Genomic DNA, 27974 nt, shown 5'->3' with positions numbered 1-27974 from the left:
TTAAAGGAATCAAAACTATTTAAATTTTATTTTCAAAGTCTAATTTTAATCCAGACTGAACAAACAAGCAGAAAAGTGAGAAAGCTAACTGTATTAGCAGACACAGATGTACCAAATGTAAAACAGTGGGTTATTAACAGAACTATTTACATGCATATTTACAAGCAATCCTTTTGTACATAAGTCTTACTTTTAGTTAGTTGGAAAAAGGCTTTTGACATTAGGTACAAATATTTTTAAATAGGGCTGAGGTGGTACTACATTATAGTAAAAGTATTAGAAAAGTGATCCTCGGGATGTATCAATTATAAAGCAGGTGAAAACTTGAGTGACAAAGATCTAGTAAAATTCTCTAGTAAAAAAGTCAATGTAACTCATGCTACAAAATAAAAATGAAAGCCATATAAATAAAGCAGAATAATGTTCTAGGCTTTAGGGTAATGAAGTTGAGGGGAGGAGGGAAGAACAATACTAGAATTGCAATAAATCCTAAGTGAAAAATCTGGTTTAGTTGGGAGTTTTAGGTCTTTTTTTTTTTTATGACATTTTAAAAGCCCTTGGTATCAAATAGCATCTGGATATGTAAATCAGTTAATATATTCTAAGACTTTAGTGCTAAAGATTTTCATGATTGTGATCCATATGTGAAACCCAATTTATTAAGACAATGTAAAACTAAATGAAAGCTATATACTCATCTAAAAAAGGATGCTACATTTTGCAATAAGATGTATTTCCAGGCTAAGACTTTTTCCTTCAAGAAAAGTAGAATTTAAAGGTTAAGCTTCTAACCAACTAGCAAAATTTACTTTCAACATTTCATTTATTTCAAAATCGATTTTATTGCAGCCAAAACAGTGGAATTAACTGTACATAATAAACTATTATATATATATACACATTTTAAGTTATAGGGAATAAAGTTTATTTTGGCAGATAGTGTTAAACAAAATTAAAGTTGCATACATTAGTAACATAACTCAACATCCTTAATTTGGTATAAGTGTGACATTTTCCTGTTTTCCTGTGTTCTGCTAAATCACCATAACCTAAACTGCTTTATAAAACGGATACGTTGAAATTTAGCTTTACTGTTTTCGCTTACGCTCTGATTCCAAACAAAACTTTTCATAAGCTTCTTCTATCTCTGGGTCCATCTCATCATCAATATCATCCAAGTATCTATGAAAGAAATGAATAGTCACAATTTTAATGTTTTTCAATTCAGAAATATCTAAGATGCTAAGCCACACACAAAAAAATATGGTGATATAACTTTCTTAGGGTGTTACAGAATACAAGCACTTTTCCGAATTACATACGTGTCAGTACTCAGACAACCAACCAATCTGAGGAGTCACATTTTACACTGGATTCTAAGTCTGAAGTTCGAAGTTAAGCTTCTGTTATACTTTTAGGCATGTTAAATTTTAAGTTTTATTTAAGTTATCTCTTTTAAGTTCATTTAAGTTATGTGAGGCTCACCCACAACCCCAAGATCAAGAGTCACAAGCTCTTCTGGACTGAGCAGTCAGGTGCCCCAACATATGTTAAAATTCTTAACCTACCCTAAAAGTTAATTCAAATTCCTGACATAAATTTGGGAGCTCAAGGTATTATTTTCATCAATTTACCTTAATCACTCTATAACTAGAACATAATTTCAGATATGGCATTTACCTCTACTGATGCAATATTTTATGTTTACTTAAGATCAGAAATAGTATTCCTGAAATGACCAGTCACATTCCCATTTATTTGGAATAACTTTCGTAACAGGCAGCTACCTTCAAAATCATCTATTTCAGAATTTTTCAACTATTGGGTAGTGTAAAATGATGAAAAACAAAGCCTTCCACAGTTAAGTATGGGTGTAAAGATTTAAAGCATTCATTAAGGATTTAACATCTTCTTACTGACTACTCCTAGCCATCTAAAAAGGGGTACTTTTTGAGGAGTACTTAAAAAGTAGGGGTACTACTATCATGTCCATTCTTTTCAAGTAATCTCTATGCCCCAAATGGGGCTCAACTCATAACCCTGAGATCAAAAGTCACATGCTTTACTTACTGTGCCAGCCAGGTACTCCTATCATCTCCATTTTAGAGATAAAAGATTCTGGGAGGATCCTAAATACTGTAAGATTTGGGTTAAGTATGTGGCATAGCCAGAATCTGATTCCAAATCTTTTCCCTTTTCTACACTATTCCTCTACAACAACATGCTGTGTATGTCTCTTTACCCCACAACAATCCTTTCCACCTACATGTGTGACTAAACAAATCTTGCCAATCCTATCAACTGCTGATGGTCTTTTTGTTGTTCTCTCTCCATTTCCCGTACAAGGCCTTATGTTGAAATAGCCACAAGTCTATCTGGGCAAGAGCATGTAATGTTTACCAAGCAAAACTTTAGAGGACGACCTGAAATTCAAGGTCAAAAACAGTTTGAACTTCCAGTGGTATACCCAGCAGGGTTGGACCTTTTTCTTAATTGTGTTTGAGTTCTTACATCCCTGTATTTTTTTTTAATTAAACTAGTATGTAAAAATATGGTAACATCAGAGGATCTCAAACAGACTTATAAATATCACTAGATGGAGGAGATAATAAAAGTGGTTCACTTTTTAAACTTACAACATACAGGAGATGAGACATTAAAATTAAGTCAGATTTAATTTATTCCCTCCTCCACTAAAGAGGAGAACCTGAGTAACTGGCCCAAATTCATATAAACTACTAAGAGCTGGAACTAAACCTCATGGGTTCTTGGTTCTTCTGTAAGCCAAAATAATCTGATAAGGGAGTAACAAAGATTTTATTACAAAGAATGGAAGGTAGGGATTGAGCTATGTGAAGAGGACTATAACTTACACATTCCCATCAGTCCAAACACTTATCGAGTTACCTATGTTCTCTTTAATCTTAATTCATCCTTTAAATAGCTAAGATCTGAGTCTTTTACTCTGTGCCAGGAGATGGTTCTAAGTATATATGTATTCTCATTTAGTTCTTTTTTTTTTTCCTTTAGTTCTTAAAAAGAACTCAAGGAAGGGTCTACTATTTCTAATTTTCCAGATGAAAAAACAGGCATAGAATTTGCCTTAGATCTTCCAATATTAGAGCTGAATTGAATCTATTTTACAAAACTATGCTTGAGTATACTACTACTTTAGTTTTTCCCCCTTCAAACATGTACATTTTCAGAATCATAGTTTGTGTTTTCTAATATAATTTCCTGAAAATATTTGGGAAGTATTACATATATAACATTGTAACACCCTCAAATAAAAATATGCATTCTTCATCTACCCTTTTCTAATATAAATTCCATCTACAAACTATGGCCACAGAAATATCACAAAGTCAATAGCTAAAAAGAACTTACGGATCACCAGCCCCTGATAAATCTGTCCCATTTTCTTCATAATCTGGAAAAAAGTCTTCTCTTTCAAGTAACTCTTGATATTTCTCTTGGTAATCTATAAAAAAGTTTTAATAATTAAATGCCGACAAAAGTCATAAAATGGACATTAAAAAAGTCATAAAAATTCTTTGATATTAGTTTTAAGTAGATCCATTGTTTAAATAGTACTAAGCTTCCAAGTTGCATATTTAATAACATTTACAAAACATATTCCAACGGGCTTGCTTTTGCCACCTGCATGCTCATAAATCTTCACTGTAATATTCTTCTGATTATATGTTGTAAATAAAGCCACTGTTAATATGCCAGAGTACATGTCACAGCCAATGTATATGCTGCTTATTCTCTCTGCTGCTTCTTTCCGTAAGACAAAATATTGATTATATAACTTGTTGGCAAAGAACATGTTCTTCCATATTCCTGTTCTTCCTTCCACAAGGAAGGATTTTAATCAAATAGCCTGGCCTCTAGCTCCCCTTACTCTTTCCTGAGGAAGTAAAGTGAGCTAGCAGCTAAGAGCCACTGGCCCATGCTTCTCAATTATATTAGCTAACCCAGCAAAGGTTCTGAACACAGGGGATTTTTTCTTTCCTCAGAGACAGCTGGAAAGTAGCTACCTGATAAATGTTTCAGCTATACGAACTTTCCCTTGGTTGGGTTCTTCCAAGGCGATACAGGTAATATTATAGCTCTCCATCTGCCAGCTGTCTTAGGCAGAGTTACTGAGTATCTTTTAAGATTAGCATGTCTGTACAGAGTACTTATCTCTGAATAATAAAACAGATCATGTGCATTAAAAGTAGTTACCTTAAAATAGGATTCTTGTGAACAACAGCTACCTCAGATTTCAGTAAGATAATGTAATTACATTAAACCTTCCCCAGGATTGCCAGTCTCTATAAAACTAATTCCAGGTTAAGGGGTTGGTGATATTCTGACATCCAATTTTGGCAATTTGGAGACAGTATTAACCATAGAACCTTCCTGCAACAAATACATGAGGTAACAGACAAAAGAAACATTCTTTTAAGTGCATAGATGAGTTCACAAAGAAGAAAGCCAAGTTACCTCATGACTAATAAGGGCACTAAAAACCATATGTACTTACTACAGCCAGGAGGCTGGCAGACCACACGACTTAGTAACCAAGGGACTTGGATTTAAAAACCCACAGAAGATCAGAAAGCAAGGTCTTGACCCCATGTGAAATGGAGATGGAATTCAGGCCCAAGCCCATTTCTCCCTACAAACCCAGGACCTTCAAAGGGTGGAGATCTCAAGCAAAAGATGCACCAGGAAAAAAAAATGGAAAATACTCTGGTGGCAAAGAGAGACAGCAAAGTAGCTTGTTGGTCTCTTCTGGATTTGGAGTGGAAACAGAAGTACTCTGAAGAAACTGGATCCTCAGAGAATTTGTAACAATGGGCCTGCTCCTCAGATTTCTACTCCCCACATATAAACACTTGTTCCAAAATCAGCTTTATTTTTTACCCCTGTGACTCCTTGGAGGTATAGATGTTGTTACTACAAACCAAGCCATAAGGACTCTTCATGAAAAAAAAACAAAAACAGCAGTTAAAACAGGAGAACAGTCATAAAGGGCCATAATATAATTTCAAATGGTTTAGAAAAGAATATGGACAGAACAAGTGATCAAATAGAATAAGCGTTAACAGGTACATCTGAATAATGAGTGTTCTTTGTACAATTTTTACTTTTGTAACTTTTCTATAAGTTTTAAATCTTTCCCCCCAAAAAACGTTTTAAGACCATTAAATATCAGATTGCAGTAAAAGTAAATTTTATGTGATAATCAAAAGTAAAAGCAGGGTTAGAATTAAAGGACAGGACAAAAATGTGAAACAAAAATAAGCATGTTTAGAATGAGGGGGGGAAAAAAGACTTAAAATTTTAAAGATCAAGATACTTTGAATAAAACGCAGGAACGAAATTTTAAAATTAAATTTCTATAACCAAAAGTATCACTCGAAAGACCAATAGATCAAACAAATAAGACACAGATGAAGAACAAAGAACCAAAACGATATAGGGTAACTTTGAAAAATAAAAAAATCTGTCTTACCAGACAAGGCAAGATTTAAAGTAAAGCAGTAATTAAGACCTCAGAGTTGGTATTCAGACAGACAAAAGATCCACATGCACAGACACAAGGACAAGGATAAGATACAAGTTTATAGAGGAGGGACACCATACACATCGGAGGGACATTTTACTTAGGAGAGAGGATGGATAACAACACCTGTTGCTGAGAAAAGAGGACATGGAAGAAACACTTAATTCCTACTACATCCCTCATAAAAATTAGCCAGATGGATAAAGACCTAAATATAAAAAGCAAAGACCTTTAGAAGTAAATGGAATTTGACAGTAATAAGAAAACTTTCTTAGCCACAGAGAGCTCCAGGAACAAAACAGATAGATTTACATGAAAACTCAAAGCTTCTATAGGACAAGACAAACAGAATGGAAAGAGAGCATGTACTGGGAGAAGCACAGAGTCACTTTTCAGGTTATGTAAGGAATTACAAATCCATTAAGAGACAAATGATCCAAGAGAAGTATGGGCAGAGAACACAAACAGGCAATTCTTCAAAGGAAGAAAACAAATGTCAATGGAAACAGGAGAAGAAATTCATTGTGACTAGCAAGGAAATGAAAGTTTGCAATTTTGTACAAGCTAACTGACAACAATTAAGTCTGGTAGTAAGTGTTGCCAAGGATGACTAACAGGAACCCTTGCATTCTGCTGGGGGCAGATTATATCTATATAATCCTATCGGAAAGCAGGTAGGCAACACCTCGTGAAATAGAAGATGCACATAACACATCATGTAGCAACTGTATTTCTTCACCCTGAAGAAACTCCTGCATGTGCACAAGGACGACTTAGCGACTGTATAGCATGGTGTACAGTACCGAGTATGAATCACCCAACTACCCTGAAATCGGGACCTAGAACCTGCGGTTTACTCTGAGTACAGTGTTACTTGGAATTTAAAATGAACCAAAGCAGGATGCCTGGGTGGCTCAGGCCTGATCCCAGATTTCTGGGATCGAGTCCCGCATCAGGCTCCTTGCATGGAGCCTGCTTCTCCTCCCTCTGCCTGTGTGTCTCTGCCTCTCTTTCTATGTCTCTCATGAATAAATAAATCTTAATAAAATAAAATGAACCAAAGCTATATATACTCACATCAATGTAGATAAATAGCAAAAACACTGAATAAAAAATAAGTTGCAAAAGATATGCACAGTAAGGTACCATTTAGGTTAATACTATGTATGATAATACACTGTATACAAACATATAGAAGTAAAAAGACATCACACTGACCCCAACTTCCGGATGAATTACCATTACCTCTGTAAGGGAAGCAATGGAAGGACTGGCATTGGGGCTGAGCAATGGGTCCCAGGACAGAGTAGTTTACTAGTTATCTGTAGAGTCCTATTTAAGAACACCTGAAGTGTATATTAATATAGCAAAATTACATTGGTTTAACCTTGACAGTGAATCAGAAGATCAGTTTTCTGTGGTATATATATATATTTTTAAGATTTTTGAAGATCTCCCTCCAAGGGAGCCAGGGCTCAATCCCACAAGAGATCACGAGCTGAGCCAAAAGGAAGACTAAGCCACCCAAGTACCCAATGTGGTTTTTATATTTTTTGAGTGTTTCATAATTTTAGGTTGTAAGATAAGCAGTCCTTTCCACCTCACAGGATAGTCAGTACCAGCGATCCAGAGGAAACAAGTGGGAAGATCCCAACAATAAGCTGGTTTTAATTGTTATCAAATGGGAAAATTTCCTCTTGTTCATCTCGCAGTCTCATTTATCACAATTAAAGCAATCTTTCTACAAATGGCCCTTTTCTGGAAGGGGAAGTGTGTGGAGATTTAGATTTTAATTAACTCTGACCTACTGACATTTAATGAAACCCATTAATTCTCAGTATCTGCAAGGATCTACAGGAACAAATGTACACTATGCAGTGAACTAGAACCATCTTTCCCTTCTATTTTAAGCTTACAGTATAAAAGTGGAATACTAGAGTAAACATAAAAATGATTGCATTTAATTGCGGGATTCTTCCAACGCACTGTCAGGGTGGCAAGATAATATACATGGAGTCGGACTTTCCATTTGAAGTGGTTCAAAGTGGTGGTCCCTGTGAAGAATATTCTATATGAAATAAACATTTAGCCTGTACCTTAGAACAACGTGCCCACCTCAAAAAGCTACAACCTCATACTGGCGAGCATATGGTTCTCTATAATTTACTAGCTGACCAAGAAACAGGGTAAAGCACCGTGAAACCAACCTACCTGGATCAGCCGCGGTGAAAGGAACACCATCAGAGGTATAAAATGTTGGTTCATTCTAGGATGAATCAAAGTGATACAAATATGTAATCATTTCAGAATTGTTTTAAAAGCAAATTAATGAAGGATGACTGAGGTCACTCATCTGCATCTGATTATGCAAGAACAAGCAAAACACTAGCCTTCTAATAGCTATTTTCATTTCACTGGGAAAGTCTATGGTTTTCAGATTTCTATTCTATTCTCTCAAGTTCCCATGGCTATAACCCTGCTGTCTATTCTCGGTCACACTCGTGATGAATTGTTTTGTTGTGCACTGTGATTTAGCATTGTGTCAGCTGATTTTCACTTGTGTTCTCCTCTCCCCATCATTTTTAAAAGAATTTCCATGGCTGGGGTTATAGGAGCATTTCTCCACTGTTGTGCTGTGTCTCGTCATGTCAGGAGCGTCAGGCATCATTGGCCTGGTGATCATTTTTCTTAATTTACTACAACATGCAAAGTAAACGTTTGAGATATAGGCCTCTGGTTATAAATTCTCTGCAAGGGCAGCCCGGGTGGCGCAGTGGTTTAGCGCCGCCTTCAGCCCAGGGCCTGATCCTGGAGACCCGGGGTCGAGTCCCATGTCGGGCTCCCTGCATGGAGCCTGCTTCTCCCTCTGCCTGTGTCTTTGCCTCTCTCTCTCTGTGTGTCTGTGTCTCTCATGAGTAAATAAAATCTTTAAAAAAATAAAAAAATAAATTCTCTGCAAGAACTTCTTCCCATAATCCCTACACTCAACTGAGTCCAAGCCTTATCAATTTCCCCTGCCACCGGATGGATCTTTCTCTAGTCTACCCTTTCCTTAGAGGATTCCATATTTCTTCTCCTATTTACCTGGCCTGCTGGCTGCCATGTAACCCTAAGCCAGTTGAAAGAGTTATTAGCATTAAACTCTGAGAATACTTTTTTTTTTGAGAATATCTTTATGTACCTCATCTAGAAATTTCCAAAACTGGATCCAAGCAGTAAACAAAACTTAAAATGTAAACGCTGGCATACCATAAAATAGTTAGGATCATTTTCTGGTGTTGCTTCTCTGTATGTTGAAGTTGCATGGACTCTACCCCAGTTACTTGACCGGAGTTCTACAAGCTTCAAGAGCATCTGTTTCACATCTCTGCAGACAGAAATTGAAAAGGAGTTAAGTATATCTACCAAAGTGTTGTCAGATTCTAGAATACCAGATTCCTAAAACTTTGTTTCATAAATTTAACATGTACATCTAAGTGCTTTGATTTTTTAGACATTTCCTATACTGATTTTTTTAAAAAGCAGTCTTGAAATTTGTTCCATCTAACTGACTATATGGTTCATAAAGGCAGTACCTATACAGCATTTTTAGACCTCCTACTGGAATTACAGTATTTTACCCAAGAATTTATTGAACAATTTAAAGCTGGGATCATTTTACTTTCCAATAGACTCCCTATCTTAACACAGGAAAATCTTAACTTTTTCAATTTATAAAAACAACTGAACAAAAAAGGCCAGGTGTGCAGAATATACCTTTAAAGAAAATATTTCTGTCAATTTGGAAGATTTCAATTCTTCTGATGGTAGCATATATAACACATTAAAAAACAACCCCCAGAGAAAAAGAAAGTGAGATCCACTGCTTAGCTACCCACCTGCTGCAATTTGCATCTAGGACAACATTTTCAATTCTCTGAATAATTTCTTCCATATCATTCTTTCCTTTCTCCTTCCAGGCATCTTCCAAAACTGACCCTGTCAACTAAAAAAGCAGGTATCAGTAAAATAAGGAATCCAATAAAGTACAGAAATTCTAAAAAGTATTAGTAGCAGCTCCAACGTTCTTTGAACAAAATGAATTCGGTTAAGTTAAATATTCCCAATTATTCTCCACCCTCTCATGAGATTTTCTCAGGAAATTTCTACACCCTCTGTTCTTTTTGACTGAGAACTAAAGCAGAACCTGAATCATAGGTTTTGTGTGTCAATGACTATAAGGCATATTCCCTTTGTGACTAAGTTTGGCTATAAAATTTTAATCAACATTTCACTTCTTGGGGATCCCTAGGTGGCTCAGCGGTATAGTGCCTGCCTTCGGCCCAGGGTGTGATCCTAGAGACCTGGGATCGAGTCCCACATCGGGCTCCCTACATGGAGCCTGCTTCTCCCTCTGCCTGTGTCTCTGCCTCTCTCTCCCTCTGTGTATCTCATGAATAAATAAAATCTTAAAAAAAATTCACTTCTTGAAATATGCATTAAGTATAGAAGCTCTGAATTAGAAAGAGATACAAACCTCAGGAAAAAGCGTTAAGGACATAAACCAGTAATTCATAGAAACAAACAAAGACTAAGAAACATGAAGAAATGCTTAAATTGGCGAATGATCAGGAAAATGCAAAATGAGATCATCATTTTTACTCATCATCCATGACAAAACAAACCAGGACTGATTATATCCATCACTGATAATAATATATGGGGAAAGTGGTGTAACTCATTCACTGTTGGTAGGAATACACTTTGGTTTGGCATCTAGAAGGGAAAATTTGACATTACTTCTCAAATTAAAGTATACTATGCTCATTGACCTACCAAATCTCTGTGTAGGAATTAAACTTATATAAACAACTGCACATATAGAAACAAAGTTACTGAAGAAACAGGTAAATCTTTTGTGTCATGCAAAAATCAAGGATCTTCATTAGATAAAAAAAAAAGTCACAAAGAATGAGATTTTATGAGGGCACACATACTGACATGGGAAAGAAAGGAAATTTAGGAGATGGAGGTGAAAGATTTCCATTTCTTGCTTCTAAATTTGGATTCTCACATGAAAAAAACTAACCAACCAGTACAGGCATGCGTAGCTCAGTTGGTTAAGCATCTGAATCTTGGATTTTTGGCTCAGATCATGATCTCAGGGTTGTGAGACTGAGCCCACACTGGGCTCTGTGCTCATCCTGGAGTCTATTTTTCCCTCTCCCTCTGCCCCCACCCAACCCTCCATCCTGCTCTCGCATTCTCAAAAAAATAAGATACATACTGTTTTTCCAATATTTAAATTCAAGAGCAAAGCAAAATGTCAATATTTAACGTAAACAATCTTGAATTCACTGCATACTATATATACTTTCCTTCCTCTAAATCATATATGAATGGGTAGAAAAGTTAATTTTAAGAAAAACCTAAGTAAAACCTACCTTCAGTAATTTTACCGCACAAATTAAGTTGTCATCCATAGGATTAGAAAAGAGGGCATTCAGCAACTCCCGAAGACCAACCTGAAGAATATCTGCTCTTGTAACCTGTCCATTTGTTCCCTTGATCTTTTGGGGAAAAAAAAAAAGAAAAATAACTATGGCGAAATATTGCAACAGATAAATAAATGGTCTAACATGTTGGCAAAAATAAGTGTTCTAAGTTAAAACAAAAATCAGAATGCTTTGGTATCTTCAAGTGTAAAATAAAATAAGTTAGACTTATTTTACACATTTATGAGACCTCTACTACAATTACTAAGCCACAGGTAAAATTTTCCATTTATTACAAATAACATCTAGTCAGGATAATCTAAGCATCTTTTATAAATTACTGCTTCATAAAGCATTCTCTGGTCTATTAAGCTATCACCTTTTTGGGAACGTGCAGCACTATTACTCCTTTTATACATTTAAAAATACTGTTTTGCATCAGAATGGTCTAATACTATAGCTTAGACTGGTTGGAGAACCAGAGGAGCTGTAGGCTTAGGAGCCATAACCTCATCTTTATACTCCCCACAGACATGGCATCATTAGGTCCAAATAAACACTCAACTGCATTTTTAATGTGATTCTTAATTTTCAGCATATTTTAGATGAATGCTTTTATTTTGGCTTATATAAATGTTAAACTGGAAAAGATTAATGGAGAAATGTTTTTTTAAAAATGAAGTCCATCCAGGGGCACCTGGCTGGCTCAGCTGGCAAAGCATGTAACTCCATCTCAGGATTGTGAATTCAAGCTTCATGTTGGGCATGGTGCCTACTTCAAAGAAAAATTCAATGCCAAAAAAAAAAAAAAAAGTCCATCTGTGGGTAAAGAGGGATAGTAAATTAGGCACTAGATTGGACAGAGACCTTGCAGATGCACTGACAGCAAGATGTACATTTGATGGTGGATTCGTGGATATTTTCAGTGGTGCTTACAATTAAATCTTCAAAGTTAAAGGAGGTATAACCTGTCTCTGGGATTAACTAGTCAAAGAAAAAAAAAAATCAGGCAAATCCATTACAAAGTAATATTTAGCACTTAGTTGCCTACTAACATATACCCAAGTATATTACCAGTTTACAAACCTGTTTAGCTATAGACTTCAAACAAATGTATTTTATGTGGATGATTACTACATAAAATGGGACCAAGAAGAACAGTCCTGGGTGAATTGGGGTGGAAAGAACTCTAGTATTCTAGTGTCCCTCCCCCCAACCTTTTAGCTCAAAGCTTTGTGTTCTGCAGAGTAAGTTGCTTTTGAGCCACCATCTGAAAGTCAACATACAAAATGTGTGAATTCAAAAGATATGATTAACTGTATTTCAAGAGCTTAAACTTGCACGGAAACCATAGCTTTCCAAAAATACAGAGTTTAAAATTCTCAGTAACTACTTCCAAACAACCTCCGTACAAACAGGAGAAACAAACATTACAGATGGTTCCATTAGAATGCAGGCAGGCATTAGAGTGAGCAGCCACTGAGGTGTTATTTCTCTCTTTCACCCACCTTTTGTTTCACTTTACTGTTGTCCAAGGATACTGTAAATACAAATTCTGTATTAAAAAATCAGTTTATGTTCCCAGGCTGTTAGTGCTTAAGAGAATTTCTCCTCACCTCCAGGTTAAGGTAAAGTTCTCCCAGGAAGAGGACAAACGCGTGGAATCGTTTCCGAGTCACTTCGTCCCCTTTTGCAGCTTGATCTTTAACTTCATATTCAGTTCGACATCTAATGAAGATATACCTTTTATAATCCCACAGTGATTTGTTTTTTGAACAAACAAGACCAGCTGTCGGGTTTGCTGTCCGCAAGCAATACAGAGACAAGTATGATGCACTAGTGCCCTGACTCTCCGGAGTAAAGGATGTTCCTGTCTTTTGTAGAGACCAGAACATGCATCATCTTTTCATACTAAGATTCCTAGTTTTAAGAAACTAATGAGTTTATTTTCAACTATTATTGTCAGATCAAGTTTGTAACCTGTTGAAGCAACAGAAGTTTCATGAGGTTCATTGCATACTGGCGCACCAAAAAGAAAATGCCTTGCTTTTGTCCTACAGGTTTTTCAAGGAAGCACTGTTTTACTCAAATTATCACTATAAATGTTCCACTCTGAATATATGAACTTTGAAACACATTTTTAGAAAATATATAAATGGTCTCCAACTAAGCTGAAAATAAAATGTATTCTTATTAAAGTACATTATCCTTGTAATTTCTATTTTACAAATCAGTGAAAGGAAAAGTCTCCAACTCAAACTCACATAGAAACAAAGCAATTAGTTTGGTCTCAATATCCCAGAGACCAAAGGGGTCAAATAACTTAGTTTCCCCTGATTTATTTTCCTGACTTGCTTGGCCCATCTGCCATTTCACAAAGTATCTAAAACAATCACCATAAACCTGTCATTGCCCATGTCAGTGAATTTTATTATCAGCTGTTATTAAAAATGATTTTTTTAGGGCAGCCCGGGTGGCTCAGGGGTTTAGTCCCGCCTTCAGCCCAGGGTGTGATCCTGGAGACCCGGGATCGAGTCCCACGTCGGGCTCCCTGTATGGAGCCTGCTTCTCCCTCTGCCTGTCTCTCTGCTTCTCTCTCCTGTGTTTCTCATAAATAAATAAATAAATAAATAAATAAATAAATAAATAAATAAATAAATAAATAAATAATTTTTTTTAGATGTACTTTAATTGTTTATCAATTTGTCAATATTTTTTTTATCTTTATTAAGGTGGTAAAAAACTCTTGGAAAGTCATGTGTTTTGTAAAGCTGATTTTTGACAATTCTGTGAATGATAAAGGGGATTGGGGGGTCATGGAGATTGTCTGGCTTCCATGTAGGAGGGACCAGTTTAGCTTGGCTTTGCAAAATAAATAAATAAATAAATATAATTAATTAATGGAAAAAAGTAGTCACTGCTTACCAAGAATTTAACTTGGGTCAATCTGTGACTCAACCATAAATCCAAGATAATTCATACTATGTGGCCTATAGCTTATAACAAGCTATACTAAATCAACATTTCATTTGAGTCAGATATAGTGAGATATTTGTTACTGTCTAAACATTAATTTTTCATCAAAAATGTTGAGATATCTGTAAATGAAACACTCTAATAATGAAAAGGTTGAGTTAATTAATGCCAGTTTAGTTATCCAAGCACCTTATTGGCTACTCTCCTTTTATAACTTTGTAGGTAGGTAGTTTTGATGAAATGCCTGTTTTATAAGTGCAATGACTATTATACATTAAGACATATTAACACAAGTGCAAATGTAAATCCCTATCCCTCTATATCACTGATTATCTAGATGAAAAGAACTTACACCTCTAAACCTTTTTTAAGTGATAGAATGGAATTAGATCATTCTAAAAAGTGGTATGGGAAAAACTAGTTCAACATGTGGCAATAAATTAGAACCTACTCAAACCAAAAGTACAAATGAACAAGTGATCTATGAACTATATAAGATCTTGGGAAATGAAAGGCCTTCTAAGCACAAAACCAAAGGCAGAGATCATTATAGAAAAAAAGACTGCTATGTGGGACTATAACTTTTTAATAGTATATACAATGTACAATACCAGAATAGAAATAAGAATGGTCCACCCCACCTTCCCCTGCAACCTTCTATAACGTACAGTCTTTAGAAAAGAGGAAGGATCAAATTCTAGTATGTCAAAAAGTAGTTTTCCTTTAATTTCTTATATTCACACTGACCTTTGAAGCAGCAACTGGCGAAAGTTGCCACTCTGTGGGCTAATTGTCAGATGATGGGACAGGTAATTACAGAGGCGAGCTCCCATGTAAGAGAAATTTGGGATAGATGTGGCCTTTCAAAAAGAAAAAAAAATTTTAGGACACAAATACATTGTTATTAATACAAATACTTAACAACAACATTCCAAAGAAAACCTTTCCACCTCTAGAACTGAACATGCTACACAAATGAACAAGTCTCACTTAGTTGTTAGGCATAAGGAAATTAAGTCTCCTCCCAACTTTATACCAAGAACAAAGGAAAATGTTTAAGGCAAATTCTCCCCATCATTTACCTGAGATCACCAGAAAGCAAACAGACAGGACTGCTTTATACTAACCAATATTTGTACAAGACATGCATGTACCCAATTGGATAGTGCTAATTATGAATAGGAGTATTTGCCAAATAACTGTTCTGTGGTGTTTTTCAGGGATAGGTTGGCACTGACTTTGGCATCAAAGAGTCCAGAACAAGATTCCCAGGCCTGCACTGAGACCTTGGACATCATTCAACCTCCCTGGGTTTCCGCTGGATTCCTAAAAGAGGTGATAAATAGTACCTGGTACAAGAGATTAATACTTAAAAGAATACTCCAAACACACCTGGGGTGAAGAAGAAATAAAGATAAGCTATTCCTGAGATCATTCATGGATGTATATCTATTACCACAGAAAACTTGAAATTCAAAAATCATCTTTTTCCCTGTTATAGGCATTGCTCGTTTTCCTTTAGTTTACTCTTAAATTAAATCACACAAGATTAGACAGGAAGTTCTATAAGGCTTGTTATTAAAATAGTTTCATACTTTTATGAATAGTTTCATAAGTTTCATACTTCCCCACTCATACTTTCCTCAACTTCACTTCCATAGACAACCATTTTTAATTCTTTCAGCTGAAAAGTTTCCATTCTCTGTATTCCCATGCTCTGTGATTTCAGTTTAGACATTATTTCTTACTAGTTTCCCACCATAGACAAGGAATATCCAGCTTTCACCTTGGTTACACCCCCATTCCTTTCCACTATTTCCTAATCTTTCTGCCTACCAATATGGCCATAACCTGATTTGATTAGTTTTGTGTTTCCATTTACAGCTGGACCATGTAATATACAGGTTGCACCTTGTTTGCACTGGAAACTTTGTTTACCCCAGACTTAATTTTCTCTTTCTTTACTTACATCTCATTGACCCTTAAACTTATAAGTTTCCCAATTTTCTTAATACCGTCAACCCAGCAACTATGCTCACCTTGCCCTATTCCAGTGAAGCCTGGCTATTGTCTTGGGATCTTCTCCCACCAACATCTAATCATTTAGCCATTCCTATAAAAGTCTGTTTTCTAGTTTCTAATCTTCATCTGTAGCTCAATTTCTCTTTTTAGTGAAGTACCTTCCTTCAGTAACCTCTCAAGAAGGGTTACAAACTGGCTACTCAGTGCAAAAAGATGTACAGAGTCTAGTTTGTTTTTGAGATTTTCAGGTGATCTTTTTAGTCTCATTCCATCCTTGTAGAATCTCTGAAAGGCTCTAGGACAAAGTAAATGAGGGTGATTTTCAGCTTTCCCCACTGGCTTGGAATTCAATTTTAAGATCTGCCCACCTGCTTTCTAATCTCCAAAAACGGTACTTTTATCTTCTTTTCTCATCTTGGACCCTATAGGCTTCTGGCTTCTTAAAATCCCATCATTGTAGCAGTATTTGGGAAGGAATCAAAGTTGAACGTGTATATTTAATTTAATATTAGATCTTTTGTTTGTTCCCATGAATAAATTCCCTCAATGAAATTTAAAAACTATTGGTGAATCTGTATTACGGACACAATACTGAAAGCCAAATAGGGATACATATATGAAGAACTGGCTTTGAGATAATCGCAGAAATTGTAGATTGTCATGTTACAGCCCTGAGGAACTAGAACCAGGCACAGCCTGTAAGAGATGAAACTGAACAGAAATCAGAAAAGCATGAACAAGCAGAATTTCTCCACTTTCTTCTCCTATTCCTTTGCAATCCATTTAGAGGCCAAAAGTAGGTATCAGGACAAATGGAACAATTCTCACCTCCTAAAATCTCAAGCATGTACAGAAACCCAAGAGTTGGCCAGGTAACATTGAGGGGTCCAGTAACTACCCAGAACGAACTGTCAAAGTAGTCAAATGAAACACGTGGTAGGATGAAAATTACTGCCATGATAAATACCCTTCCACATATTCTAAGTTTGAGCTGCTCTTTCAGCAATACCTTCAAGAACACTTTATATTTCTAGTTATTTCCTACTGTTTTTGGTCAAACAGTGCCCTTAAACTGGTCTTCAAAATCCAGTGTTATTTCCCCCCCCCGAAAATAGCATTAAAGTGTCACAGACCAATAAGCTAGGATCAAACCTAAACTTTTTGTGAACAATCTAGACAGACATTAGACTTAACAGAATTAAGATGTAAAACCTTGGAAATTTAAAATAAACATAAGCATAAATAAGACTCCAGACAGTGTTTTGTGGTCTGTTTTTTTTTTTCCCCCTGACTCCTTTATGAGGGAAGAGAGTTCTCCCAAGATTTTTTTTCTCTCATATTCCGAAAGTGCTATATAACTTGATACCTAGGAGAAAAGAATTGCACTCTTTTTCTATATTTTGTTAACTTTAGATCCTGTAAAAACAGAGGAGGATGGAAAAAAGGTATGATACTTACCTAGCCTTCCTCATAAATGCCCAACACCCCTTCCAACTGTGAAGAGCTTTGAATCTCCAATCTGGCTCGAGTCCTGGCTCTCCATACAAAAGAGATGTGAAAGCTCCCATGAACCATAAAGAGTTAAGGAGCATGGAGGCCAGTGAATGTGAATCTGGCCTCCCTGAAGGAGGCCACCACCACCCTTGGGCTTCAAGGGTGCTACTGGATGATCACTTGTCCCATCAGCCAACCTACCTGTTGATAGATGAGTTCTACAAGTTCTTGCAAAGCATCATCTGTTGTAACCCAGCCATTCAGGGTCTCTGCAAACTGTTCAATTTCGGTTTCAAAACTGCCAGGCTGCTCTGTAAGATGATTCAAAAAATCCTGAACATACTCTGGTAGAGTGGGATAATCCTCACAACCATCTTCATAGGAATCCTATATAGATCAAAAGTTTAAAAAGAAAAAAAAGTTTAATAAGTGTTTTAATCCATGCAACTGGCTAAATAAGCCTTATTAAGGCAGTTTTATTTTTATTTTTATATTTTTAAAGATTTTATTTGACAGAGCAAGAGAGCACAAGCAGGGCAAGCAGCAGAACAAGAGGGAGAAGCAGGCTCCCCCAATGAGCAGGGAGCCCAATGTGGGGCTCAATCCAGGACTCTGGGATCACTAAGCTGAAGGCAGACCTTCACTGACTGAGCCACCCAGGTGCCCTAAGGCAGCTTTAAGTTCAGAAGTCTCTAGCACAAATTATCCTTTACATGAGAAAATTTGTTCTTTTTCCTCAAAAAAAAATTAAGCCCAATGAATCATTCTTTGTTAGCCAACAGCCCTAGTGTTACATTATAGCAGGACTCCATCTAACTGGGTAGGATATTATCTTCTCATCCTGGCAGATAAACCAGACAACTGAAAAAATTTACACTGGTATTTCACTGTAATACCAACATCAAAATTAAGATTTTGATTTATGGATACAGGATCAGAGATTTGCTTCAAAGTGGTAAGGAAGAAGGAGCTAGGGATAACAGAAAAAAGAATGGCCATAGGTAGCAACTGTTGAGGCCATGAGGATTCATTATACCCTTCTTCATATTCTTATAGTTTTTTGATAATTTAAAAATTTATTGGAGGGGTGAAGCTAGTAAGGTTTATCATCTGTTAATCCCCAAGGACAGGAAAATATATATAGTTAAATGACTAGAAAACTTCACGATAATATGCTGTGGCACACTTTGGCTGCCATATCCATGGCAATCTAGCCAGCCTTGATTGTAGTAAGTTTCCAACTCATGTTCTACCACTATTACCTTTGGTAGTTCCCAATCTTTTAATTATTGGCTAGAGGCTGAACAGAGGGAGTACTGCAAAAGATATATCATATCATCAACTCCTAGACTTGCAATGCCTGGAATACTAACCAAAGCATTCTGAAATTTACTTAACAGCTATGATCTATAGGATTCCCCCCCCCCAATATAATTATTATAATTATATTGCTGATTAAATTTACCCTTTTCCAAAAGGAGTCAAATGAGAAACTACATGAAAGAATTAGGACCATAATATATATAGTTATAACATATGACCATTTTATGAAGGGGCTAATAAGTTCTAAAGCCAGTGACTGCATAAAGAAAAAATAATCACACCCAGTCCAAACTCTCCTTTGGAAAGCTCCATGTTGAAGGTGAACATATAGTCTTAGTAAAAAGACTAATAAAGCCAGTTGGTCCTCTACCGTTGGTACTGATCACCGTTTTTTCAGCTGACCACAACTTAGAGACCATGTTACATATTTTTAAATGTATTTCCAGATATTAAAGTGATACTACTTAACATGACTGGCAGCATGTGCTATCAGAGGTGCTAAGGAAATAAGACTAACTTTAGGAATAGCAGATTACGGGCCCATATTATGCTCACACAGTATTTGTGGAGAACAGGTAAACAGATGAAATGCTGGAGCTCAAAACTAAATCCAAATTAAATGACTTCACTCTAGGGGTGCCTGGCTGGCTCAGTTGGTAGAGCAAGTGACTCAATCTCAGGGTCATGGGTTTAAGCCCCACACTAACTACAGAAATTACTTGAAAATAATTCAAAAATGACTCTAAAATAAATTAACATTGATAAATTCAAACTTATTCATTATGAACATTACAGTTGTATGATGAGGATTAAATAAGTTAATAAGTAAATGCCTCTGGCCCTGTGACCAGCACATAGTAAGGCATTAAGTAAGCAAATTTTTACATTTCTGGGAAAATACTAAAACGTATTCCAAGTGCCATGGCCATGTTCTCGCTCTTTTTTTTTTTTTTTTTTTTTAAGATTTTATTTATTTATTCATGAGAGATACAGAGAGAAAGAGAGGCAGAGACACAGGCAGAGGGAGAAGCAGGTTCCATGTGGGAGCCCGACGCGGGACTCGATCCTGCGTCTCCAGGATCATGCTCTGGGCTGAAGGTGACGCTAAACCGCTGAGCCAGCCAGGCTGCCCACGGCCATGTTCTTATACCTAAAGGATTATACCTAAATGTATCTAAAGAACAGAATGATTAAAAAACCATACTTCTTGGTATGTAGGAGGATAACCCTACATGGCTAATAGCTATCAGTTGCACATAAAATAGGTGAAAGACACTTAAGAGCTCTGCAAGGCTGTCTCAACTCCAAAAAACTTTGAGGTAAGCATTGCTATTCCCCCTGCACAAACTAAGAAATGAGCACAGAGAAGTCACTTTGGTTACTCATTCAAAACCGTCTGTTGAGTGCCTATTAAGTACCAAATACTGTTCTAGGTACTGGGGGTACAGTCTTGGCATGAATAAAGGAGACAAAGTCCTCCTCCAGTGGAGCTTATCATCCATCACAGAAGACATCACTTAGAAGTAAGGATATACTATGGAAAAAAGGGGCGCGCTAAACTAATGCAACACGATATGTTAACTTCAGAATTCTTCTCATTGTTTTCTGGTTGTCTTTTTTTTTTTTTTTTTTTTTTTTAATTCCAGTACGGTTAATGTCTGAGACAGAAAGAAAACCAAAAAAAACCCAGCCATACAAATATCTGAGGAGAGATAGTCTATGTAGTAGGTTTAATCAGTATGTAGGTCCCAAAAAGAAGAGCTTACCTGACACCTTTGAGAAGGAAAAACCAGAAGGAGAAACTGAGGATGGGGCAATAGCTAACAAGATCAAGGAGCCAGATGCGGAAATGGTAAGGTAGGGTCTTGGGGACTATAGGGAGACTGGCTTGAAAGCCAGTGGAAAAACCATCAGGCAAAGGCACAGCAGGTAGGGTTTGAATAAGGAAGGACCGTGTACCAACTTAATTTGTGCAGTCACACAGAAGTGAGCACAGAACCCTGCATTTCTAACCTCTATGCTATACTCCTAAGTGACAAAGGATCATAACCCAACCTTGACATAGGTACAAGAATACTCAGTGCCAAAAATCCATCTATCAACAAAGAATGGGTTAAATATACTACCCTTATACCCATGTAATGCATCATACAGCCACCTAACAAGATATACTTACATCAATACAGAAATCACCAATATGTTAAAAGAACATAGAATCATATTTTAGTACAGTTTAATTTTAAGAAATTTAGAGACAACAAAAATCTCTGGAAAGATAGACAAGGAACGGTAGTTAGCTGTGGAGTAAATAAATGCTCATTATGAATATTGACCATTTTTTAATAAAACTGTAAAGCCAGTTAAGCATTATAAATGCATACATTAAATATACTTCAATATTAGCCACGTAATGTAAGTTTTAAAAACCAGTTTTTGATATCTAGAGTATTACAGGCTTACAGTATCCTATTAATGGTAAAGAGGAAGGAACGCTACAGGTTGCAGCTGAAGGTATTAATTTTTATTTCTATCGAATGTCATTCACCATGGCAAAAATAGGTTGGAATACTGATTTCCAATCTTCTCAATAAAATTAACACTCTTAAGGGGATCCCTGGGTGGCTCAGCGGTTTGGCGCCTGCCTTTGGCCCAGGGTGCGATCCTGGGGTCCCAGGATGGAGTCCCACGTCGGGCTCCAGGCATAGAGCCTGCTTCTCCCTCCTCCTGTGACTCTGCTCCCACCCACCCCACCCCACCCAATCACGAATAAGTAAATAAATAACTCTTAAAAAAAAAAATTAACACTTAAGAAAATTTGAAGTCTTGGGGGCACCTGGGTGGCTCAGCTGGTTAAGCATCACTCTTTGATTTTGGCTCTGGTCATGATCTCAGGGTTATGAGACAGAGCTCCATGTTGGAATCTACCCAAGATTCTCTTTCTCCCTCTCTCCCTCCTCTGGACCACCCCCTGCACGCCGCCCCCCAAACCCCTGCTCGCACATGCACACATGCACTCACTAAAATAAATCTAAGAAAAAAAAAAATTAAAGTCTGAAAGTAAAGGAAAGTAGAACTGCTCTGATTATAAGCATTACAGGGGATTAATCAAGGAGGTGCTTAGCTGGCTCAGTAGGTACAGCAGGTAACTGGATCTCAGGGTTCTGAGTTCAAGCCCCATGTTGGGTGTAGAGATTGCCAAAAATAAACTATTACAGGGGACTGATCAGAGCCTGTTGTTTCAAGCAAAAAAGGAAGCACAGCATATTGTGGACAGATGAACATGTTTGCATTATTTCTCTAGTACAGATTTTTTTTAAAGTACAAATTTCATCAGTCTTCAAAGTGGAGTTTGTTGGCTCGCAAGCTGAGGAATATTTAAAATTTTAGGTATTTTTCTTCAAAATTCTGACAGGACGTTAAGAGGGGCATCAATTAGAAAATGCACTTTTTCAAAGAAGATACTCAATGTATTGCTAGAGATAAAACCCTAATCCAAAGCAGCAGGAAAAAAGGAAACTGATCAGACAATTAAATGGTGGAATAGTCAAGACTACTTTAGTGAACTGAAGGTGCAAGGGTGTGAAAGAAATGGGAGTTGATATACCATTTTTAGCCCAAACAGCTCCTTAGAATAAAATAAGAGGTTTGCAGAAAATAAATTCTTTTTTATACTTCAGTTTCAACGTGAGATCCTCATGAGCAAGTCAAAACAAATGGAAACACAAGCTAGGAGTTCAGAGGAAGAATTAAATTTCAGATATCAGCAGATAGGTAGACAACGGTCAAATTCTAGGCAATTGGTAGGATCACTAAGACAGGTAATAAAATGGAAAAAAGAGAAACCTTAGGACGACAGTCTGAGGGAAGAAGGAATGATCTACAAGTTGGAAAGATGAAGTACTGCCACAATCCCCCAAAGGAACAAGTAAAGAGGTGCTCATAGAAGCAAACGCTACAGAATAATTTTACATGGTGAAATCAGAAAGAACAATGGTTACAGTCCTGGGAGTGAAAAACTATGCACAGAGAGGAAAATTAAGAGGAGTATCTTAAATACTCAGTTCTTATAAAAATAAGAGAAACTGCTAAAAGGCTGAAAAAGTACCCCTGGTCCCTAGCACAGGACCTGACACACTGGGACTTGTTAAATTGTAGAGATCATACTGTCGTTAAAATCTACTAGGATGACAGTTAAAAGGACAATAGATTTTCAGACCCAATGAGCACCGGTAAAGGCCACAAAAATAGTATTTCAATTGGGGGGGGGGGGGGGCGGTGTGTGGAATCAACCAGCAGAGGTCTGAACAGTGAGAAGTAAAATACTACTAACAGAATACATGCTGGAGAACATCACCATTGAAAGGTGAAGACAGGCAGTAACTTCAGGGGAATGTTCTTGGAAAAAAGCTGGGACTGTGTGTGTGGGGGGATTTCTGCCTCTTAATAAATGCTTTATGAAATCCTCTGTAGAATTTTTGGTTCTTGTAAGTGAGCTGTGATTAAATATTCATGATGTAATGGTTTATCAGAGAAGCAACAGCCAGGAGTAGTAGATACAGCAACTCCCTGCTATGAAGGCACTGGAAGCAAATTCTAGCAGTGGGATTAAAGGAAGGACTCCAAGACAAGAGGGTTCAGAATTCTGAAAGGGTTAAGAAAGCACAACAAAAGACTATCATAAAGGCTTTTTAGGAAAAAAACACAAACTCTGGGGGCGCCTGGGTGGTGCAGTCGGTTAAGCAGCCAGCTCTTGGTTTCAGCTCGGGTCCTGAGCTCTAGGTGGGGGGACTGAGCCCTGCGTTGGGCTCTGTGCTCAGTGAAGAGTCTGCTTGGGATTTTCTCCTTCTGCCCCTCTACCCTGCACTCACTCTCCACACTCTTAAATAAATCCTTGGAGGGGGGTGTAGGGAAGCAAAGCATGAACTCTTGAGAAGAGACCCAGCTCAAAAACACCCAGATTTTTCTCACATATAAAAGCAGACCTATGGCATTTTTGTCCATTTTGTTCACTGCTGTATCCCGTGCTTGACTCACAGTAAATATCCAACTATCTGTTGAACGAGTGAGTGGATACAGCGAATTTTGGATTCTGGCTACTATACAGAAGAAAAGTTTCCCTCGCAACAAGACCTACTCCTAAGAGTCAAGGAACAAGCAAGGATGCTGCTATTCTGGGACCAAGCAGACAAAAAAATGCTTACCACTGACAAGGTAAAGGGTAAATGAGTAGACTAGAGCAGGGGTAGTAAGCTTGAAGGATTACAGAATCAAGGTGGATTACAAACAGATGAGGCAAGCCAATGAGCAATTAGAGTTCACAAGTTCCATCTAAAGAGGTTGCCTCTACTCAGCTTCAACCATTTTTGCTCCATCAAAGTAACAGTCTGGGGTGCCTAGGTGGCTCAGTAGGTTAAGCATCTGACTCGATCTCAACTCAGGTCATGATCTCAGGGTCACGAGATCCAGCAGCATTGCCTTGGGCTCCATGCTCAGCTCAGAGTCAGCTTGAGATGCGCTCTCCTTCCTGGGCCCCCAACCCCAGCTGGGGCTCCGTTCTAAGTAAGTAACAGTCTGGTACAACCACATATTAGGATTTCAAGAGAAACCAGAAAATTCAGATTTGTAACATCTAGTTTAAGTGTTGGTAGCTTATTAAAAAAACACTCCTTTGCCCCCCAAAAATCAAACCACCAGGGCCAAAGAAGACACACCTGCAGGCCACACACAAGCCATGGGCTTCCAGTTTGCAATCTGTTCTGGCAGAATTAAATGCAGAAGCGGCTGATCTAATAGAGGATATCCAGGAACGCCTAACAGGGGACAGTGACTCTAAGTAAGGGAACATGGCTCAATACACTGCTCTGCAGCCCAGGAGTCACTTGAACTATGCAGAACTATGTAAACTAGTTGGTACAGAACTCTGAAAAAAACTGTATCCCAATCATAAAATGGCCCAAATGAATAGGGAGACAAACAGAAAAGTTTTATGGCTGTTTGAAAGTAAGTACTCTTTAATAGTTCATTCAACTACTCGCAGCTCTCTAAGCATTCCTTTCCTGAGCCAAATACAACTTTCTGGCAAAAACCCAAGCTGTTCTCACTTCTACTTTACATGACTGACAACCCCTTTCACCCCAAGTCAACTGCTCTTCCTGAATGCCCATACTTTCCCCCTTCCCAGCCCCAAAGCTTTTTCCTACAGCAGTCTAAGATGCACGGAGTTTCTGAAACACGGAATACAGACTTCCTGTACCTTTTCTATCGCCGAAATAAATAAATAAAGCATTGCCCCCCAGCCCCAAGAAGAAACAAAACAGGTGTACCACTGTATAGGTAAATACAAACTAAAACTAGAAGTAGATACCACACACCCAGAATAGCTAAACTTAACAGAAAATTCCAAATGCTGACAGGGAAGCAGAGCAATTAGAAAATACAGAGTGTACATTGGAATAGTCTCTTTGGAAAACTATCTGGCAGTCTCTGGTAGCCAACTTAAAGTTGGCTACCAGGGTAGCTGGCTGGTTCAGCTGGTAGAGCATAACAATCTTGGGGTTGACTTTAAGGCTCATATTAGGTATAGGGGAGGAGTTGGCTACCTCTTGTCTGCATAATTCTACTCCTAGGTATGTACCCAACAGAAAAAAAGGGCGTATATCCACCAAGACATGGAAAGACTAGCAGCCCAATTCAAAATAGCCCCAAAATGGACACTACTCAAATGTTTATTAAGAGACAAAAAAGGAAAAAAAAAAAAAGACAAATAGGAATGTGATATATCCACACAATGGAATGCTAGAATAAGTCACCTTAACTATGAGGTGGAGTTTGATGGCTGAAAAACAGTGAGACACAAAAAGATATTATTATATGACTCCATTTATACAAACTTTGAAAATATGCAAAACGTCTTAAGCGAAAATAGTAATTAACGTAGGAGAATAGTAATGACAGAAGAAATTCTAGAAAGGCTGATAATGTTCCTTTTCTTGATATGGATGCTGGTTGCTTTAGCGTTCACTTTGTAAAACTTAGCTAACCTTTATGTACACTATTCTGCGTTAAATGTCAACAAAACTAGGATTTTAGAAAAGACTTCTGCTAAAGTATCATTTCTTTAACCCTCTAATGGTTCGTGCGCCACTTATCTGCAATTAATTGCTATGCGTTTACCCAGTACATATTCCTTTCTATATATCCCAACTGTGCTTTGTGTTTTCTCCCACTTAAGTGTCATCAGTTTTTTAAGTTCTTACATTATTGACAAAGGTGAATCTGAAGGTTTAAAAGTTCTTCTGACCTGTGTAAACATTTTATCAAAACCCCTTGCGTTTCTCCATAATAGAACCAGGAACACTTCTGTTTTAACAGAGCCCAGGTGTGTAACATTCAAAAGCCTTCCTCAAATTAGCTGCAGCAAAACCATGGTTTAATAGACCCTGAAACTACTGATGCATGTTCAGCTATCCCGGTGACATCAAATTTAAAATCCGCTTTGCCAGGCCACTATTCTATAGACTGTCCGTGAAGCCTGAACACAAGTTCTAGTTTTGTACATCGATAGTGCCCTTCACTATATCCTGTATTAGCACAGAAATACTCTACAGGTACTGGAAATACAGCAGTGAAAGGAGTCAAGATCTACTGTCCATTTGGATTCTTGATGTTTAGAACATCCAGACCACAAAATCTATTCCTGGGTCAGTTTTGTTTCCTCATCAGCGCAAAGAAGAAAATGTTTTTATGTGTAGCAGGAAGCACCCGCCAGCTGATTAATGAAATAGGGTCATAACCACATTATTCCGGTAGTATTGATTCTCGATCGCAGAAAGAGGGTCTACTCACTGTATAATTAGAAGAGTAACCTGACGGATAAAATTCAGGAGCGTTCGCAGACAGCTTAGACATCAACACAGGAGCTACGACCACCTGGGGTTTGGCCATCGCCGACTCCGAGTTCTGCGGCGGGATATTATCCTGTGAACTAGGCGGAGCTCTCTGGGGCCTCGTTTGTTCTGAGAAAGGAGAAACGAGGGGTTAGATGCGTTCCGCCCTTTGTACGCCAACTTACTCTGTGCGGAAGAGCCGAAGGAGAAGGGCTGGTTGTTTAAGAGTCCGACGAGAAGCGTCACGAATCTTAAGGTGAAAGCCAGGAGAGAGAGAGAGAGACGGGAGAGCCTGCCGGGAGGAACAATAGGGCTGGCGCTGCCTTTAGCTCGTTCACGGTCCTACCTGCCTCCGAAGTGAATTAACGCTCGAGGGTTCCTCCTTCCCTTTTTTCCTCTTTTGTGAGGGAGTCGGTTAAAAAAGAGGCGGTTGCTCGCCTAAGGTCTCCCTTCCCAGGGCGGGGGGGGGGGTGGGATTTTCACTTCCTCCCCGGACGGCCGAACTCCGCGGCGGCGCAGGGCCCCTCCCCCAGCCGGGGCGCACAAAGGATTCCTGCAGCCTCCGTGTGGAGCCCGCGGCGGGCCCGCCCCCCGCAGCCCCCGGGCCCTCGGGGATGCTTTCGGGGAACGCGGGGGAGGGGGCGGCGCGGCGGGCGCGGCGGCCTCGGCGCGCGCAGGCCCGTGGGGAAGCGTTGGCCCGGGAGGCCGGGGGCCCCGAGAGCGGCTCCGTACCTGGGAGCGCCCCGGGCCGGGGAGGCCTCTGGGGGCCGGCGGGGACCTCGCACTGGGCCCCAGGCGGCGGGGCCGTCCTGGGCTGGCGCAGCGGCGGCGGCTGCAGGAAGCCCGGGGCTTTGGGCTGCGGCGGCGGCCGCTCTGCAGGCCCCGCTCCGTTCGGGAAACCGCCGCCCTCGGGCCCGCCCCCTCCGCGGCCCAGGCCCCGGCTCCGGCCCCGACCAGCACCTGGGGCCCGATCGAAACCGTCCGACATGCTCCTCCGCCGCCGCCGCCGGGGGCCGCTGCCGCTGCGCTCGGGAGGGAGGGAGGGACGCGGGGGGAGGCGCCGCGCTCACTCGGGCCTCATGGAGGAGGAGGGCGGCGGGCCGCGCTCGGCTGGCTCCTCGGCGCTGCGGGCGGAGCGCACGGCAGCCGCAGCCCCCGCCGAACCCGCCGCTCCACAGCGCCCGCCCCCCGCGGCTGCCCTCCGCTCGCCGATTCTCCCCAAAACCCGGCTCCCCCGCC

The 27974-nt window shown here is 38.9% G+C and overlaps 2 protein-coding genes across 8 annotated transcripts in view; one reads left to right on the top strand and one right to left on the bottom strand.

Moving 5' to 3' along the window:
• On the bottom strand, positions 1 to 27962 carry PAIP1 (poly(A) binding protein interacting protein 1). Of its 4 annotated transcripts, none has more exons than XM_072756962.1 (12): positions 27696 to 27962; positions 26695 to 26864; positions 17728 to 17913; positions 14758 to 14870; positions 12651 to 12762; positions 11902 to 12018; positions 10984 to 11109; positions 9439 to 9545; positions 8810 to 8927; positions 7772 to 7826; positions 3388 to 3481; positions 1 to 1182 (listed from the first exon to the last, which is right to left on the bottom strand). In XM_072756962.1, the coding sequence occupies exons 1-12, from the start codon at positions 27721 to 27723 to the stop codon at positions 1089 to 1091; spliced, it is 1320 nt and encodes a 439-aa protein (XP_072613063.1). In that variant the 5' UTR covers positions 27724 to 27962; the 3' UTR covers positions 1 to 1088. The 4 variants fall into 4 exon arrangements, with proteins under 4 accessions (XP_072613063.1, XP_072613060.1, XP_072613064.1 ...); XM_072756959.1 differs by having other exon boundaries at positions 27468 to 27855; XM_072756963.1 differs by lacking the exon at positions 11902 to 12018.
• The window catches only part of NNT (nicotinamide nucleotide transhydrogenase), a 119745-nt gene continuing 118619 nt past the window's right edge, over positions 26849 to 27974 (top strand). For 2 of the 4 annotated variants that reach the window (XM_072756952.1, XM_072756953.1), the window contains exon 1: positions 26849 to 26991. The gene's annotated coding sequence lies outside the window, so the exon portion shown is untranslated. The remainder of the gene's footprint in view (positions 26992 to 27974) is intronic. The other 2 variants (XM_026016999.2, XM_072756957.1) reach the window with 2 other exon arrangements.

Source organism: Vulpes vulpes, chromosome 4, assembly GCF_048418805.1.
Source record: "Vulpes vulpes isolate BD-2025 chromosome 4, VulVul3, whole genome shotgun sequence".
In the NCBI taxonomy this organism is placed as follows: domain Eukaryota; kingdom Metazoa; phylum Chordata; class Mammalia; order Carnivora; family Canidae; genus Vulpes; species Vulpes vulpes.
This window is presented reverse-complemented; position numbering and strand designations above follow the sequence as displayed.